Source organism: Zerene cesonia, chromosome 19 (assembly GCF_012273895.1).
Source record: "Zerene cesonia ecotype Mississippi chromosome 19, Zerene_cesonia_1.1, whole genome shotgun sequence".
Lineage (NCBI taxonomy): Eukaryota > Metazoa > Arthropoda > Insecta > Lepidoptera > Pieridae > Zerene > Zerene cesonia.
In genome coordinates, this window is record NC_052120.1 from 7,770,952 (window position 1) to 7,788,388 (window position 17,437).

At 31.3% G+C, this 17,437-nt stretch overlaps 1 protein-coding gene across 1 annotated transcript in view; it reads right to left on the reverse strand.

Moving 5' to 3' along the window:
• The window catches only part of LOC119834422 (ATP-binding cassette sub-family G member 1-like), a 46,051-nt gene that overhangs the window by 15,009 nt on the left and 13,605 nt on the right, over window positions 1–17,437 (reverse strand). The window contains exon 2 of the mRNA XM_038358780.1: window positions 485–602. Within this exon, the coding sequence (XP_038214708.1) occupies window positions 485–602 (118 nt within the window). The remainder of the gene's footprint in view (window positions 1–484; window positions 603–17,437) is intronic.

Below are 17,437 nucleotides of genomic sequence, written 5' to 3' on the forward strand. Positions count from 1 at the left end.
TAAATAATTGCTTTACCCACATCAAAACATTTTCAATTAATAGTAAGTAATGTTCAACATAATTTTAAAATTATTGGTTGACCTGATTTACTTGTTCCTTCTACTGCTATTAAGAAAATGAGAGAAAATAATAATTAATTTCCGCACGAGAAGTACTAGAGAATAACGATAATTTGTAAACATACTAATTGAAAATTTTTAAACCACAACCATGATTACTTATTTACTGGTTCTTATTATATTTTAAATCGAATTTAAAGTTCATTCAGTAACCAAAAATTACCTATAAGCAAACACAGCATGAAAATATAAATATTATAATAGGAGATAATATAAATAAAAAATTGCGGCAAAAAATTGACGCAAAATAATACAATTCCAAATATCTCAAGACCCCACTCAGCGAAATATGCAGTGCGCCTGTAAGCTGTAATTCAAAAGCTCTTTGATAAAATTAAAGTAATATGATCAAATATGAACGTACGTGTATCCAGCCAGGATATTCAGTAGAGTGGATTTGCCAGCCCCGGACGGTCCGAGAATGCAAGTCAATTCGCCAGACCGAAATTCGCCCGATACATTGTGGAGAATCCGCCGCTCATCTGCAAACAATATGGATATTAAAATCATGGAATGCCTATAGAGGCTTGCAAAACCGAAAAAGATTGAACAGGATAGAAGATCAGATCTAGGATTTGAAGTTCAAATTATAAAGATCGGTATAAATTTACGGGAGATGATTAATGATATATGCTTATTATAAGTTTCCGTCATCATTAGATTATTTGCATGCTCTTAAATAGTATCCATGTTAGACTAAAAGTAATTAATGCACGGAAAAGAAAACAGAATGGCATAAATTAAACCTATTAATAAATGTCATAGCAATACTAATTTATAAAAAATTATTATATATACTCCTAATTGTTCCCAATATATATTATAAATTTGAAGACTAAATATGAAGTTACCATGTAAATATCAATTTATTATAAAAAGCACGCAATATTTGCATTAACTGTAGCCATTGGTTGTAGCGCAATAACTCGGTACAGCACACAAGAAAACTGTTTGCGTATCTGATACGGAAGAGCGAACTTCGGAAATATTCAATGACTGCTAATGCAATGCACACTATAATATTTGCTTACGATTGGCAAATATTTACGAGGTGGAGTGTTAACAGAGCAATGCATTTAATATCTAAAACCATATAAGTTAGACACCGCCGCCTTTCCAGTAGCCCCGTGCCTTTGTACTTTTATTATATTACGTCTCACACGGAAATAATCTGTTCTGTTGCTACTACACTATAATGTATACATAGTATTTAATGTTCATCATGGTCTGGACACTAAAGGTCATTAACACGATCTACAATCTAATTTATTGTCATAACAAAAGCCAGCTTTAACGATTAGTTTACATTTTAAAGATAGGACTTGGGTAATTTTAATCGAATAAAGTGGTCATAAATCAATTTTCGCATTAAATTATAGCATTGTGAATAAATAATATAGGATTAACCAATAAAACAAAAAGTATTATAATATATTACCTCATTTGCAGTCATTCATTAGATATGTTGGCGGTATCTACTAATTAAACGGTTTAACCTCTCGATACTCTTGCATAAGTTAATAAGCACTTGGATACTATTTGCTGCGTTCTTCCAGTGTCATTAAATTTGACGTTTCGTTACGCTAGTGGTTGTAATGGCCTATTATTATTGAAGATAATTCTGGCTTTGGGAGGATGTGACATTTTCCATTGAAAATTCTGTATATGAGACATTTTCAACCGGCAATATCTCTCTGTTAGTGTTTTTTTATTACATTTGTTGGAAAATTCGGAAATGTTCTATTTAAGCTTTATTTGCTTTAATAGTGAGTATCTGTGAATCTTTACTAAGAGAAAAATGATAAGAAGATAAACAAATTCTAATCATTCTGTTCGGCTAGCTGCTACGTTAGTCAAAAATAATACCTAGTAATAAACATTATTTATTGAGTAAAAAAAGAACTAAAATTTTGGATAAAATAAGAAAATTATTTAACGGTATAAACTTAATTGTATTAATATTTATCAATAACCCACAATCGCGATAATTTATGTTGCATGAATAATAATTTTAGTCAAAAAAACGAATCCAAACACTGCTTCTCAAACAAGGAGCACTGGTATTATTATTGCGGATATTATGTTTCTTATTAATTCGTTGTGACTTGCATTATTTTAATGATAATTACGAACTATAACCTTTTCTCGGAGGAAAGATTACCTAAAATTGTTTAAATCGCTAATGATAGGAACGCCGTAAGAAGCGAACTAATAACAGTTGTATACAATTATTTCAACATGGAAATTTTATGTTATGAACGTAATCCTGTTCAACTACATTTCTTGTGATGTAAGCGCAAGATTATAGGCGGAAGCGGGTATTTAGTGGTTTATATTTTTAATATTCAGGAAGTTAAGGCGGATGTCTACTTGGTGGAGTTGATGATATAATTACTACAGTGAGCTTTAGTTATTTTTTGCTGAAGAGTACTTTTTTTCATCAAATTAAGCTCATGTAAATAACTTTACTTCTGTTAGAATATTATAGATATCCTTAAGACTACTATTCTTATCACCATCGTAATAAGAAGTAATCTTTGTCTTCTTTCAAAGACTTTGTTCGCAAATTTTTCTCCTTAAGAGCGGTTCAAAATCCGCAAAATACGGTTGCATTAAGGGAGTCTTACTGACTGACTGTCGCAAGTTTATAAGATATTTCTTCATTTTTTTTTCAGAATAAACGGCGACGAAGGGATTTCGCAAGTTTAATTTAATAAATGATGTCTTCTGAATAATGAATATTGCAATGGAGTTTAAGTGTAGGATATTTTTTTTTGCTACGGCGAGAAAATGAGCTGGTGTTTCACCTGATGGTAATCAATCATTACGACCCATGACTTTTCGCCCGAGACAGATAAAGGAGTAAGGGATTAGAAAAGAATAGTGACGACGGGAATAAAGGAATGGACTAGTAGGTCCAAGGTATAAGTAAAAGATTATGGATATGAATTCCCGGGTAGTACTAGTGTAAAATAAACATTACTCATAATAACATTCTTATCTATCTTTACTAATAAATACCTAATAAAAAATTATTGCTGATGTTCTAAAATTCGGCTAAGATATTTCTCGAATGCACTTGTAATGAACCGGTTTGAAGTGACGAAAATATAAGTGGTTCTGAATTAATATTGTATAAGGTTTAAAGGCTTTTAATAAAGCGAAATGTTGTTGAAATCGGTATTCGATACGCAATATAAACAAACACTGATGGTACAAGTTATTGGTAGATGATGCAAGTCTTCTTTCGATGGAACTGTGGGATTCGTTATATAATTTATTGGTTGTAATAATGATAATATACAAAGATTTTATTGTAATATATTGATATATAATAACTATCCTAATAATAATTTAATTATAAGAGTAAGATAGGAACAATTGAAGGAGACTCAAGATGATCAGAAGGCGCTAGCAATGGTGCTCATATGGCCGTATATTCTATAAATCTATTGTTAAGATGTTAAGGTTATTAGCTTTTATGATTGTGTTATTTATTCGAATGATTTTGGGTTTTTTTGACTGAATTTGCGAGATTATCGTAAATTAATGACATATCAATGAAATCGAGTTGTCCATTAACGATCATGGAAACATATATTGCACAATCAAATCGATTACAATTTTAATAGCGTCATAATAGAGTGTAACATTAGTAATAAAACGTAACTAACTTTTAAATAGTTTCGTGTTTATGAGTGTATCTAATTCGAAATGCGAAATAATGTTAGACTTTGTGACAATACAGTAATGACTCTAATGAGGTCGAGGACTACAGCAACATCCGTTTAAAGGTTTCAAAATGATACACAAAACATTCCATTTATAAAACATTACAAGCCTTTTTACTGTACTTGTACCCTGTAGTATATAAATATCATGTTTGTTAAAGACGTATGGATTTTACAGTAGTGTCTGGGTAGTCACTATTTAGTAATCTGTTTGCTAGAAATACATGTTTACATCGTGTTTATAAAAATTATAATAACAATTTCAGTGACCTTGATTTTATTTCTGGAAGCTTAAAAACTTACAAAACCAAAAGCAATTCATTGTAATTATGATCTTTTAATTTAAATTGTACTCATGCATGTGAATTCTATGTTTTTTTTTTATCCTTTATATTCCGTATGTGACTGAATATGTTTTTATATTTAAAGTATTAAAATTTTTAGTGGAAACTTTGCTGATATGTGTATGATATATGTCTATAATCTATAAGAATTATTGTATTGTTGGTATCCCAAAGATAAATAAATAAATAAATAAATAAGAGAATAAATAAATAAAACTGTGGTACTACCACAGTTTTAGTGGGTAAAGGTAGCTTGTAGGACGGATCACCTGATTGTAAGAGAATAGCACCGTTCATAAGCATTTGCAGACCTGGTGTGGCTAGGGCATCTGGAGACAGTGTTATTGATTGTAACCGATATGAAATTATTATTATAGCACTTTGAAGATTCTCATATAACCTACTGTCAACGTGCTTTACACATAATGAGAAAAAAACTACATTTATTACCTGGGATACTCAAGCAAAATAAATATTCATTTTCCCTGAAATAAATGAATAATTTGTTAGAAATAACTGGAAATGATGTTTATGAAAATATCATATAACATTATTTGATGATAAAATATTTATCCAACTTTTCTTCGTAATTGATAAATATTGAGACTATCATGTTTATCAACTATCAACTTCAAGGAATGATACTGCATACTTTGCTTAATATTCAAAAAGCTCGTTATTAAAGTTCAATAACCGGAACGTAATATATTAAACATATTATAATATTCAACAAAGGGTGTCAGTTGCATATTTCGTGTTTGAATAAAATTACTCTGTAGCATGGGTGAAATATTTCATAGAAGCATATTTATTATATTTTCCCAATTTAAATGTGCTTAAACTATTTTAAAGTTCACTCAAATATATATGTAAATATATGATAGAGATACTACATAGTATGAAACAAGGTCGCTTTGCGCCGTCTGTGTTTGCTTATATCTTTAAAATTACACAACAGATTATGATGTTTTTTTTAAATATATAGAGTAATTAAAGAGGAAGATTAATATGTATAAGAACATAAAAAGGTGGGAAAGAGTTTTACTGCGGATTTAACGCATGCGAAGGCGCGGGCAAAATATACTATATTACAAGCGCTTCGCCTGCGGTTTTGCTTGCGTCATAGTTGAGTAATGTCCCATGGCCGCCCTGTACAATTGATCGTGTCTCCATCACCAGACCAACCATGATGGAAATCATGTTTAGCTGACACAGTTCAACGCGCATTATAATAGTGAAATTACACTGTCATTTGTCGTATGAAGACTAATTGCTTTTACGGTCCGTTGCGTTTCATAATTTACAAGCATTATTTTGTTTTTATCTGAAGTAATAATCCAATTTAAAAATTTGTTACCCATATTTTGATTTAAAGCTATTTCCCGTTGAATGGGCCTTGACAAATTTTAATGGAATGTAATGTATGTGTTCTGTTGTACATTATCTGTTTTTAACAATGGTAAAACCAATAACCGCAAATATGTATGTGACAAACTCATAATATTAAAATGAATGTTTTGTTCTATTTTAAAAAAGAATAAAGTATAAATTACATCTACGATTGCTTCATATAATAAAGTTATTTTTTGTTCCTACAGTAGTTCCAGTTGGTGTTCATTTAAAAATCTTGGGAAAAATACACATACAAGGTACTTAAACACTTAATAGTACTTTCAATATGGTTAGATTAATACCAGCCATACAATATAAATCGATTCTCTAACTTGCATTACTCTATTTACATTCCCATTCATTTTTGGCATTAATTCGAGAATTCAAAAGGCTCAACTCGAATTCACATATGGCCTGATATATTCAAACCCTTTGCGAGTCGGTAGCCACTAAAATATTCGGCGGAGCAGAATGACACAGCTATTTAAAATGTGTCCCAAAATGAAGGAAAGTAACAAGGGTTCCGACATACGTTACTCGAGATTGAATATCGCTGGAACTGGAGTCGTGAAGAAGCGAAAGGGTTTTATTGATTGCTTGCATCAAATCCTCGTGGAAATGGGATTGATCTTGTAGTGTATTTCCTTCTCAACATCAGGGAATAGATGTATGTATTCATTTAACTATAATTTACATACAAATAAACATTACAACGACTAACTAGCTTATTAGCAAACTATCTTCCAATCGCGGCTTCGCATTGTCTACAATTAAATAAATTACACACTGGAACCTCCATCGGGAACTACGCTATTGGTGAAGGAGAGTTGTTGAGTTTATCGCGAATGGACAGACGAGATTTTGTTTTATAATATTTTTAAATTGAATTACTGAAAGTTAAAATATTTATGCTATTACGTACGATTTAATTATGTTGTAAAAATGCAAAATATTAGTTATATAATGAACTCTATAATAAACTCATACAAGACCAAACTCATAAATCAGAACTTACCGCATACTTTAATACAAAATATATGAAAATATTTACATTACTTGTACTTTTTTCAGTTGATAAAAATCCACTGAAAATCTATAACTTTCTCTCGAGCTCAATAACTATCTAACTATAGTCGTTAATCACCAAAATTACCTGAGTTATATATTCAGGAATACACGAGGAAAGAGTAACAAAATTGCAGAATATTTTCGAAAAAGGGTCATGTATGTACATAATATTAATATTGATTTATCACTATAATTCATTGCTGCTCTTCGATAGTTTTCGTTCGCAATCTAATAGCACAAAAACTTGGTGAGGAACGATTTATACGATATGAGTTATTTGTCATTCAATTAAAATTCAATTTAGATGCTAATATTAGATAAGAATGTAGGTATAACGTTCAATTCTCGATGTCTCAATATTTGTGTACCAAAATATGCGACGAAGGTTTCGCTTTTTCAATGAACAAAGTAAGGATGTGTAATAATGACATAATTTGTTTTTGTATTTCAACAGTATTTTCTAATAAACTGTTATAAAAAACTACTGTACAAATAGTGGTTAACTAGTCATAAAAAATATACTGTATACAATTAATGAGCGCCTATACTGTATAGTGGTTTATGAGCGTTGTAACTGAAGTTCTGGGCATTATCCAAAATCTCTCAGTTCTCTCTCATAAAATATGAATAGAACTGTCTTATAAAAATTTATAAATCCAGCAAGGCTTATTTAAATTCTTGATTACAAGAAAATGTTGATGAGAAAAGATTAAAATAGTAAACGACTATTATTGAAAATTAAGAATATGAATGATATTTCAGATTACTGACCGCGTAATAACTTTGTTATGTAAACTTGGTGGGAGTTGGAACGATTTGTCAGGACGGCGTGGAGACACAGTTGAGGCTTACTCATAATTTATATTAATTGAAGCGAAACTTGAAACGAAACTTTTCAGTTAGGAGACAGTCGTTTAAAAGAACAATTTATACCAACTGCGCGCGGTCGGAGGCAGTAAATATCGGGCGTCTACTGTATCTAAATTTAGGATCGCTTTAAGAAATAAAACCAGTGGTGCGAAATATTTTATAATTTAAATAAAGTATTAGACATTTTGTAGGAAATTGGGGATAAGATAAGAATGATATTATATCTTTATATTTAAACAATGTTCATGTACATGGATCTGTTAGGAAAATTATTTGAAGCTTCAGGATTATTCGTTTTTCAAAATTGTATTTTAAACTTATATATGTTCATCGTCATAAAATGTATTATTATATATTAATAAATATACAAGTTCATGGAAATAAAGAAGCTTTTTTATTTTCATGAAATTCCGCATGACCATTACATTGTCTCTGATGCAGTATAAATTGTTAGCTAAATTGTGGTTAGCCTCACCCACATTTCAATTTTAAAGCTGTCACGGCCAGTCCCTGAAGATGACATTGTTTTGTAAGAATTATAAGTAGAACAATATCTTGTAATTCATCTATTTCTCATAGTTATGTTTTTAGTAAGAAAATAAAACATAAAATCTTTTATTATTAATTCTGACTTTTATATAATAAATGAGAATGTTTTTATTACTAATTAATGACGTGGGTTAAAACCCCGCCTCATGATCGTTTTTTTTTTGTTCTTTAAAAAATTCTCAAATCGTTTCTTTTTAAATAGTAGTCATTTTTGTTAAGTGGTAGGTTTGGAGCATAGTAACGTATAAGTTGTTCCATTACAAAAATTGAAATACAGGACTTTTTGTAGACTATCATTTATTTATTATGATATAGTAATATTTAAAATTGACATGAATTATAAAAGATTCATTACAGAGTTTTGTGCCTCTTCTATGCACAATCTGCTTTTCAAACCAGTCGTTAATATTAAATTATGTATTTTAACATTTAAAAGCGCTTTTGAAGGAAATCTAGTTGAATGATTAAATGTTAAAGTCTGAATTTAAGAACGGAACCTCAGTATTCTAACGTGTTTGTTTTGTGTGTTAAAGATGCAAAATTGAAATGCTAATACTAACGGTTAATTTTATGATACGTAGACCAATAAAAATATTCCAACAAACATAAATAAAGAGGAACATTTCCAACGATCGGCAGTGATATTGGGGATACATAGATGGGAAAGGGTAGTAAACGGATAGGATGGGTTGTGCGTACCAATTTATGGGCAGACATCCTTATAAAGTCAGCCTTAGGGCTGATCTTTAGTATTATTTGTTTTAACTTTTATCGTCTCGAAAAAGATTTGTTGAAATAAAAATTCATCCGTTTTCTTTTCAAATTGTGAATCTACTTTAGAAGCAAGCTGTTTCTCCTAAATACAGGTTGCCCTGCAATCTAGCCAGGGAAATATAAACTTTAATATAAACTTTAAAAATATATGTAAGACAAAAAGTTTATATACACTAAATTGTAATTGTTACAGATTGTATTTTTGTGTCTGGGATAGTTAAGAGACTAGAGTGACATAGACTAAACATTCTCACACAGTGGATTTTTATTTGGTTACGCGAGTGAAGCCACGGACAGTAGTATTACATATTTAAATAAATATTGTACTAAGCAGAAATTAATATTTAAGTAACAAACCGCACCTTTGCCCAAGATAAAATTCCGCGTAAGCAAAATACAAAAAAAGATAAGCAAACATGGCCCCAAATATGCCGAAAGGCCTAATTATCTGACTACGATCTAGTTGCTCTTGGGACAGATATCAGCTATCTCCCGCGGCTGGCGTTCGCAATCTTATTAACACAAAAGCCAAATCGGCACGTTCCTGCTTTTCTCCGAAACTATCCACTGCGTGCTACTTAGGTATTTTGAAACTAGTTCAGCTCTGGACGTTACCTTTGTGTAGTAAATTACGTTCTAAACTATTCTTACAGTTTCCTGACGATGTTTTATATACGGTTCGAGCAGTGATGATGTGGATTATGTGCAGATAAATTGAAAAATCCATTTGTTCCACGCACGCTCGCCCCGTCTCGAGCCCCCGACTTTTCGCTTTTAATTGTGAGGTCCTTACCACTAAAGCATAACTATTTCAAAGCACTAACTGGTTTGGAGTAAAGCAGCAACGTAACAATATGCATTGTACATAGCTATTGTAAAAGTACTTTTTCCGAAACTACAAGGGATTTAAAGTTTGACTTTTATGTTATTCCTTATTTTTGCTATTCAAGTCGAGGGACACTTATCAATAATCCTATTAATCCTACTAATATTATAAATGCGAAAGTTTGTAAGGATGTGTGTGTGTTTGTTGCTCTTTCAGGCAGAAACTACTCAACCGATTGCAATGAAATTTGGTACGTAGACAGCTGGACAACTGGAATAACATATAGGTAACTTTTTATCCCAATATTCTAACGGGATACGGACCTACGCGGGTGAAACCGCGGGGCGCAGCTAGTATTATAAATGCGAAAGTTTGTAAGGATGTGTGTGTGTGTTTATTGCTCTTTCACGCAAAAACCACTGAACCGATTGCAATGAAATTTGGTACGTAGAAAGCTGGACAACTGGAGTATCAGGCACTTTTCATCCCGATATTCCTACGGGATACGGACTTACGCGGGTGAAACCCGCGGTTTCACCCGCGTAAAGCGCAGCTAGTATAGTATAAAAAAAAAGTATAACAATGTTTGTATCTTCATACAATACTTATTCACATTACATTATTATTATGTGTAAGGTACGCGTTATTGTTGTTTAAATACTGCTCAGCTAATCATTTTTTCATGGAAAAGTTATTACACACGAATTGATATTTGAGGAACATCCCAATTTTCCTGTTACTGTCTTGGCCAGACCTCGCACTGGAATTATACATTTTCATCTGAATGTATTTAACTAAGGGGGACTACAAAAACTAGAAATACTCAACACATTTTAAAATCAACGAATCATTGATCCCTGCTATATTATGCTTAGAAATAAAAAGAGCGATTTACTAAAAATCTATTGATGATACTAAAAAATGTAATCACCATTAAATAACTATATTGCTTGAAGGCTAAAAAATCAGATTGAATGCATATTAGCATGCTATTAAATCATAAAAATAAAGCGGTACCTTTGTAACTTTATTCTGTCATATCAACTTTGTAGCATTATTTTTTCAACACACTATCGAATTAGCGCATATCCTAAAGCCTGTCATTTTTCTGTGATCATAAACAGTTTCAAGGTAATATAAAAAGCAATGATGGCTAAGTGGTGAGAACTTTCGACTTACTAATCGATAAGTCGGGGGTTCGAGACCAGGCGAGCGTGCAAGGAATAATCAATTTATCTGCGCATGTGGATAACTTTGAATGTGGTAGTCGAGCACACTTCGGCACGAATTGGGCCAGCTCGCACTGGGGAAGTACCACGCCCCCATAGAAGACCAGCGTGAAATAGCATTCTTCTGTGTTTCGTTCGGTGAGTGGGGGAGCCGGAGGCCCAGGGAGAAAATCGGCATGTAATAGTACATGTCGTTCATACATCAAAAGTTCGATGACATGTGACGTTTGCCAACCCACATTTGGCCAGCGTGGTGGATTATGGCCTAAACCCTCATAGGAGGCCACTGTCTCAGCAGTGGTAACGTGTATACTGATGATGGTGAATATAAAGCAGGCACCTTATGTATCTCTGGAGACGCTTCATCGATCTGTCGTTATATTACCTACTATTACGCAGCGCTCACTCAATACTTCTGTAAGTATAACAATCTGAATAATACTGCTGTCGATTGAAGGAAATAATCACAAAGGAGATCAATCGCTCTCAACAAAATCAAGGGAATTACATTGTTTTTTTTTCGAAACTTCGTAAGTAAGACGCTAGCGATATTACAAATATCGGAGGAAATTGGCGTTTCGCGGACTTCGCCTTACAAATTACTGTGATTTCCAGTCTCTGGCGTTTTGCACTTTCTTTCAACATTTGGTGGAAAGAAGTTTTTGTTATGTATTGCTACATTTGTAAGGAGTTATTGGATTTTCTTAGAAGTTATAAAACTTACAGATGGTTTCGGAATTTTTTGTACATTTTAGTTCGTTCCATCTATAGTTTATATCATTTATTTGGTACACATATTTTCTCACTAATAAATTTAATTTAAATTATTTTATTTCCTTAACATTCTTGGATTATCCGTACTTTTTTCATAGTGAAACATTTATTCAAATATATTCGTATTGACATAATTGAGTAAGAAATGTTCAAATCTTTATCATTTACAACATAGCTGGGAGGAGGAGTAATCGATATTCCTACTGAATCATAAATAAGCAGTCCAACTTATTCCAACAGAGCTCAATAGAATTAGTAAGAACTAGTATAATATTTAAACGCTAGTCTATCTAGGTTTCAGCGAAGAAATGAAAACTATGTTTTTTTAAAACCACAATGAATGTGTACAACGTAATATATTTAGGTTGACACTGCACGTTTTACACACACTTGGCTTAAAAAAAAATTACCCAAACAGGATCACCTATAGCATCCACATTAGGCTAGCCTTTTTTTTATAGTGGGGAAATCTTGCATAGATGCCCACGGCCTCCGGAGATGGAGCCGTGGGTTATGTCGGATTCTTACCGACCAAAACCCCACTGTGTTCCGTCGAGCCGCTTAAGTGAAAGGGCCACGGGAGCTGGTTAAATTTCATCCGCGACCCCCTCGGCACACTAGGCTAGCCTATAACGTGGGCACTGAAACGAGTTATACAACATTTGGTGTCTCGGTACAATACTTATAACAAGAGCTACAGAATAATAAATATAAGATAATAAACATAAGTATAATGTAAAATATATATATAAGATAAACATAATAAATATAACATAATGGATAAAATAATCCGATTTTACTTCATTAATATAGCACAGATGATTTTTAGTTAATTTATAATTTAAAGTATTAGAACGTTTTTTATGATGATCTTTGGTTTTTTAGATTAACAGTTTTGAATATGACAGTGAAAATTAATTTCGTTATGAATGAATATATCTAAAAATTGATTGGAACGTTCAGAAAACGTAGTGTAACATAGTATTTGATGTCTAAATATACTTTGATAATGAACACTATTTATGGGTTTTAAGAAATTCAATAAATTAAATAATAAAACGGCAATAAAAAATTTGTCTATAAATATCAAGACTATGCAATAAATTTTTGACGTCATTCTGTTATACCGTTATGATATTTTGAATTATATTATGTCCGATTCGTGATTTATGAACATACTTCGGAATTCGATAAATTTTTTTTTTGCTTATTTGCTATGTGTCTAATATCCAAGTCAAGTCATTAAATATAAGAGCTATTAATTATTTCATATATAGATGAAAAAACTCGTAATTTCACGAAAAAGACACCATGAATGTATAAATTCATTGTAAACGATTTTCAAATTTAATTGTTGCACAGAAGCGTAGCTCCATATATCCATAGTACAACTGAATTAATTAAACAAAAACAATGTCTATTAACCATTAACCTACAATCACATACACCTTTTAGTTTTATTTAGAATATCGTTCTAGAAAGAATTTACCTTAATTAATAGATTCCAACGCGTTTTGATATGTCTAATCTAAAACAAATTGCAAAACTAATTTTCATTAAGGCCGTAGGCAGGCGCCTCCATTTAACAATAAATTAGTATACTTTAACATTTTCCTCGTGCACAATATAGATTTATAAAAGACTGTAAATAGCTTTTCTTACTTTCAATCGCATAAATTATTTTTCTGGTTTGTCACTAAGTAGTAAATTATAATTTATGACCTATATATATATTGTGTAATGTTCAATATCGTGTGTACGACCCTCGATGACGTGTTGTATGATCTTTGGTAAAATTTTCCTTCAGGCGCAGACGGTACTCAAATAGCGCCATGAAGCGTTATTGATTCCACAAAAGACGAATTCAATATCAGCATGAAATTCAACACGTCGATATCCGTCCAAGGAAGACGTTTACAAAAAATGTCTTTTTCGAACGAAGAAAAGGGAAATATAAGTAATAATATTGATGTTTCAACGTCACGTCTGTCGAGAATGTCTCATTAAAGGAGGAGGTTCAAAAAAGGTTCAAGGTTGCAGACATTTGTGATTTACTGTCGTTTGTTACGGGTATTCAACTCTCACTAACTGTAAAGGTTAATATTTTAATTGTTGCGTCGTTGGTGTTTGATTTTAATATATACGTTATTTATTATTTATGCATGTATTTTTAGAATGCTTGGTAATCTATTGACTAGATATTACATTCTGTTATACTGTGGTTCAAAGCACGAAAATTTACTTGTAGGTTGAAACCATGTTAATGTATGACACATTAACAAATCCTTATCGTAGGTTGAAATACATTTAGATTGTTATTAAAAAGAAACTTTATTGGCGATCCATAAATAAATTTACAGTAACCTTTTTGTCATCGAACCTTAGTTAATATTTAAACAGTTAAAATAACTGTAAAAGACGCAAAAAGTCTTCATTTTAATTCCGATTATTAAATAAATCATTATCATTGACATGGCAATATGTTTTATGGAAGGGACTCGACACCTAAGTATAAAGGGGTTCAGGCTAAAACAAACTTAAATGGTTACCTGGTCATTCCACCGCAATAAATTTGGTTCGGTTTGGACTTCGAAAAAATACTGGCAACATATATAAAAAGAAAACAATTTTTGTAAAAGTTATCTGAGTTTTTCGAACACGTACGAGATTATAATTAATTTATCTTAACATGAAACTTATGTTGTTTTATTTATTCAAATTAACATAGTGCAGTTACAAATAGAAAATAATTCAGTCCTACTAATATTATAAATGCGAAAGTTTGTAAGGATGTGTGAGTGTTTGTTGCCCTTTCACGCAAAAACTACTGAACCGATTGTAATGAAATTTGGTACGTAGACAGCTGGACAAGTGGAATAACATATAGGCAACGTTTTATCCCGATATTCTAACGAGATATGAACTTACGAGGGTGAAACCGCGGGGCGCAGCTAGTAATTAATATAAAAAAGAGAGAAGAAAATAATGACTGAATTAATTACTTAATTTTTATATTTATCAATTAATTCAGTCATCCTTTTTTCGTTGCCTTTTTTAATTAATTAGATTGAATTTTTTGTATATCTTTCTAAAGGTATATATAAAGAAATATAATCAGAGATGAATAACACTAAATAATTTTAGATATCTATTGCATCATTGGATATAAAACGTATCGTCGTAACCGTAGCGAACCTATTAATTAAAAGTAAATAAATATTGCTTCAGTCACTTTTAACATTTCATCACGATGTTTATTTTTAAATCAGTTTTATATCCACGGTCAATGGCTTGATATGACCTCAAAAGTACAGGTAGGGTAGAGTCCACGTGGCGACACTGACCTTAAGGCCGTTGTAATAATTTACCATCGGAATTTTTTTGTTTTCACTTAAAAAGTTTATACGAATTTTTGTGTAGATTAGCGATAATATACACGTTTTTAATGAACGTTGGATAAAAACATACTTTTCTGTTGTTTTGATCACTTTTCTTGCTAGTCTTACACAAGCGTTGTCTGTATTCAGAATAGATAAGTTCAATCTTAGTTTTAATTTGCATAAGAAATAGAATATATAAGGAAATAATACTAAATATAAAGAAAGAAACTGAGGCAAGCCGCACATATACGATTTATAACTGGAAAAATTTCGGGGGGTTCTAACCCCCTTAAGACACTCCCCTGGCTACGACCATGGTAAGCGCGGTCACATGTATATAAAGTTTAACTTAAAGTATTCCATCGGGATAATATTCAAAACACATTTTCAGTGTAGGTTTTAGAAAAACTCTGACGTTAATGCGAAATGAGATTTTATGCTAAAAAGATGCAGGTATCAAAGAAGTTATGTTTATAGCTATAGCGTTTTGTATGTAAATAAATAAAATAAAATTAAGCCAAATTTTAACCAAATCCACGGAGACCATTAGATAATTGTTTCGTTTCTGGTAAAAATAACGATCATCATTAAAATGCTAGTCAGGCAGACAGTATTTGCTAATTATGTTAATTAATGCTATCCATGCAAAACGACCCGACGATCTGAGCAACTATACTTTTGTTTAAACTGTTTTGAAGGTATAAATCAAAAGTTAAATACTAACTAATACTACTAATCTAATTTAATTTTCCGTTTTAACACTTGCCACAGATAACGTAGGTAAGGATCTTTGTTAACAGATAAAATTAAGGTTTTACAATTATTTTGACTTTGACAACAGGCCACGTTAGGTACAAAGATATTTTGAAAAAATGTTGTGAGCGATAGAATTAGATCAATAATTATATAATATACCTTGGAGGTATCTTACATTAATATTTTTACGGGATATTATTACGGAATAATTTTTACGGGATAGCGCAAAGGAAGCCAATTTTTAATTATTAATAGGTATTTTTATGACTATTGTATTATATATATGCAAAATTTTTAATTTGGTGTAGTACATTAAATTGTTAAATAAATTAATAGACTACTATTGTACGATATAGGCACAGATTAAGCATTATGACATAATTTGGTTCCAGTTCACATGAAAATAACATTTTTGTATTTTTGAATATATATTATTTCGAACAAAGTTAAAATTCGGTACTGTCCACTGTTACGCAACTATTTTTATTGTATTCTAATAAAGAGCGACTTAATGGATAAATTATAATAATTAAATACAAATTTCCTTTAAATATACGAAAAGATTAATAGATAAACGTGATATATAAATTGATATGCACAAATTACGTATATTTTAAGTATTTATGTGAATATCAAGTGATTTTAACACGCATTTTAACAATGAAATAGATTTTTTTGACAGTTAAAACGCGATGGAAAATTTCAGTTTGTTGATTAATTCCGACGTGGGTTAGGTTACGTTTAAGTCCCATGTAAAGGATAAGCCTAGTGTATTATAATGCATGTGTTGTTGACAACTTAACCCATAAACTATATCTATCTTTGGATATACACCGTCGTCGCAGATCGTAAAAACATTATTCTACAATTTTTTGAAATAATAGCCTTCTCATGCTAAAAAAGCGTTCGTCTTGTTATCATAAATATATTTATATAACGGTTACCAATTTTGTCAAACTCAGGTATAAATGAAATATTGATTAATCCCGTATAATGTAAAAGATAAGGGAATAATTTGCAAGCACAAGTGTCGGTTTAAATATTTTATAATTCACAATAAAATTTCATCAAAATTAACCTTTAAAATACTCCAATGGATATTTTTGTAAATTTTGCGGAATCAATTTTGCGGAACTTTACGGTTTCACCTTTCGTAATTAGTAATATATCCATACTAAAATAACAGAATAACTCACCTTTTGTTCCTCTATTTTTTTATTCTGTCAATTAACTTATCTCTTGTCTTTAATCGGATGCGATGTATGAGTGACATAGTTTGTTTATCAGTTCATAGATCAACACTATAATATGTTTTTAAACAATGTGACAATTCAAATTTTCTAATAGCTGTTTACTTGTATGTGTGCTTTGAATCATGCGATTAGAAGGTAGAAACATTTATGCTATTCACACAACGAAAATATAACCGGTTGTTAATGATTCTTACACTGTCAAGCAAGCGATAGAATATAAAGAATATAAACTGGATTGTGCAAGTGCATATCAATTTCAGTGAAATTTGATTTGGAACGATACAACAATAGGAAATTTGTCGTTGGAAGGAATTTATTCGTTTCGCGGGTACGTTGGGAATACGGATATGGATCCCTGCGCTCGGATATGC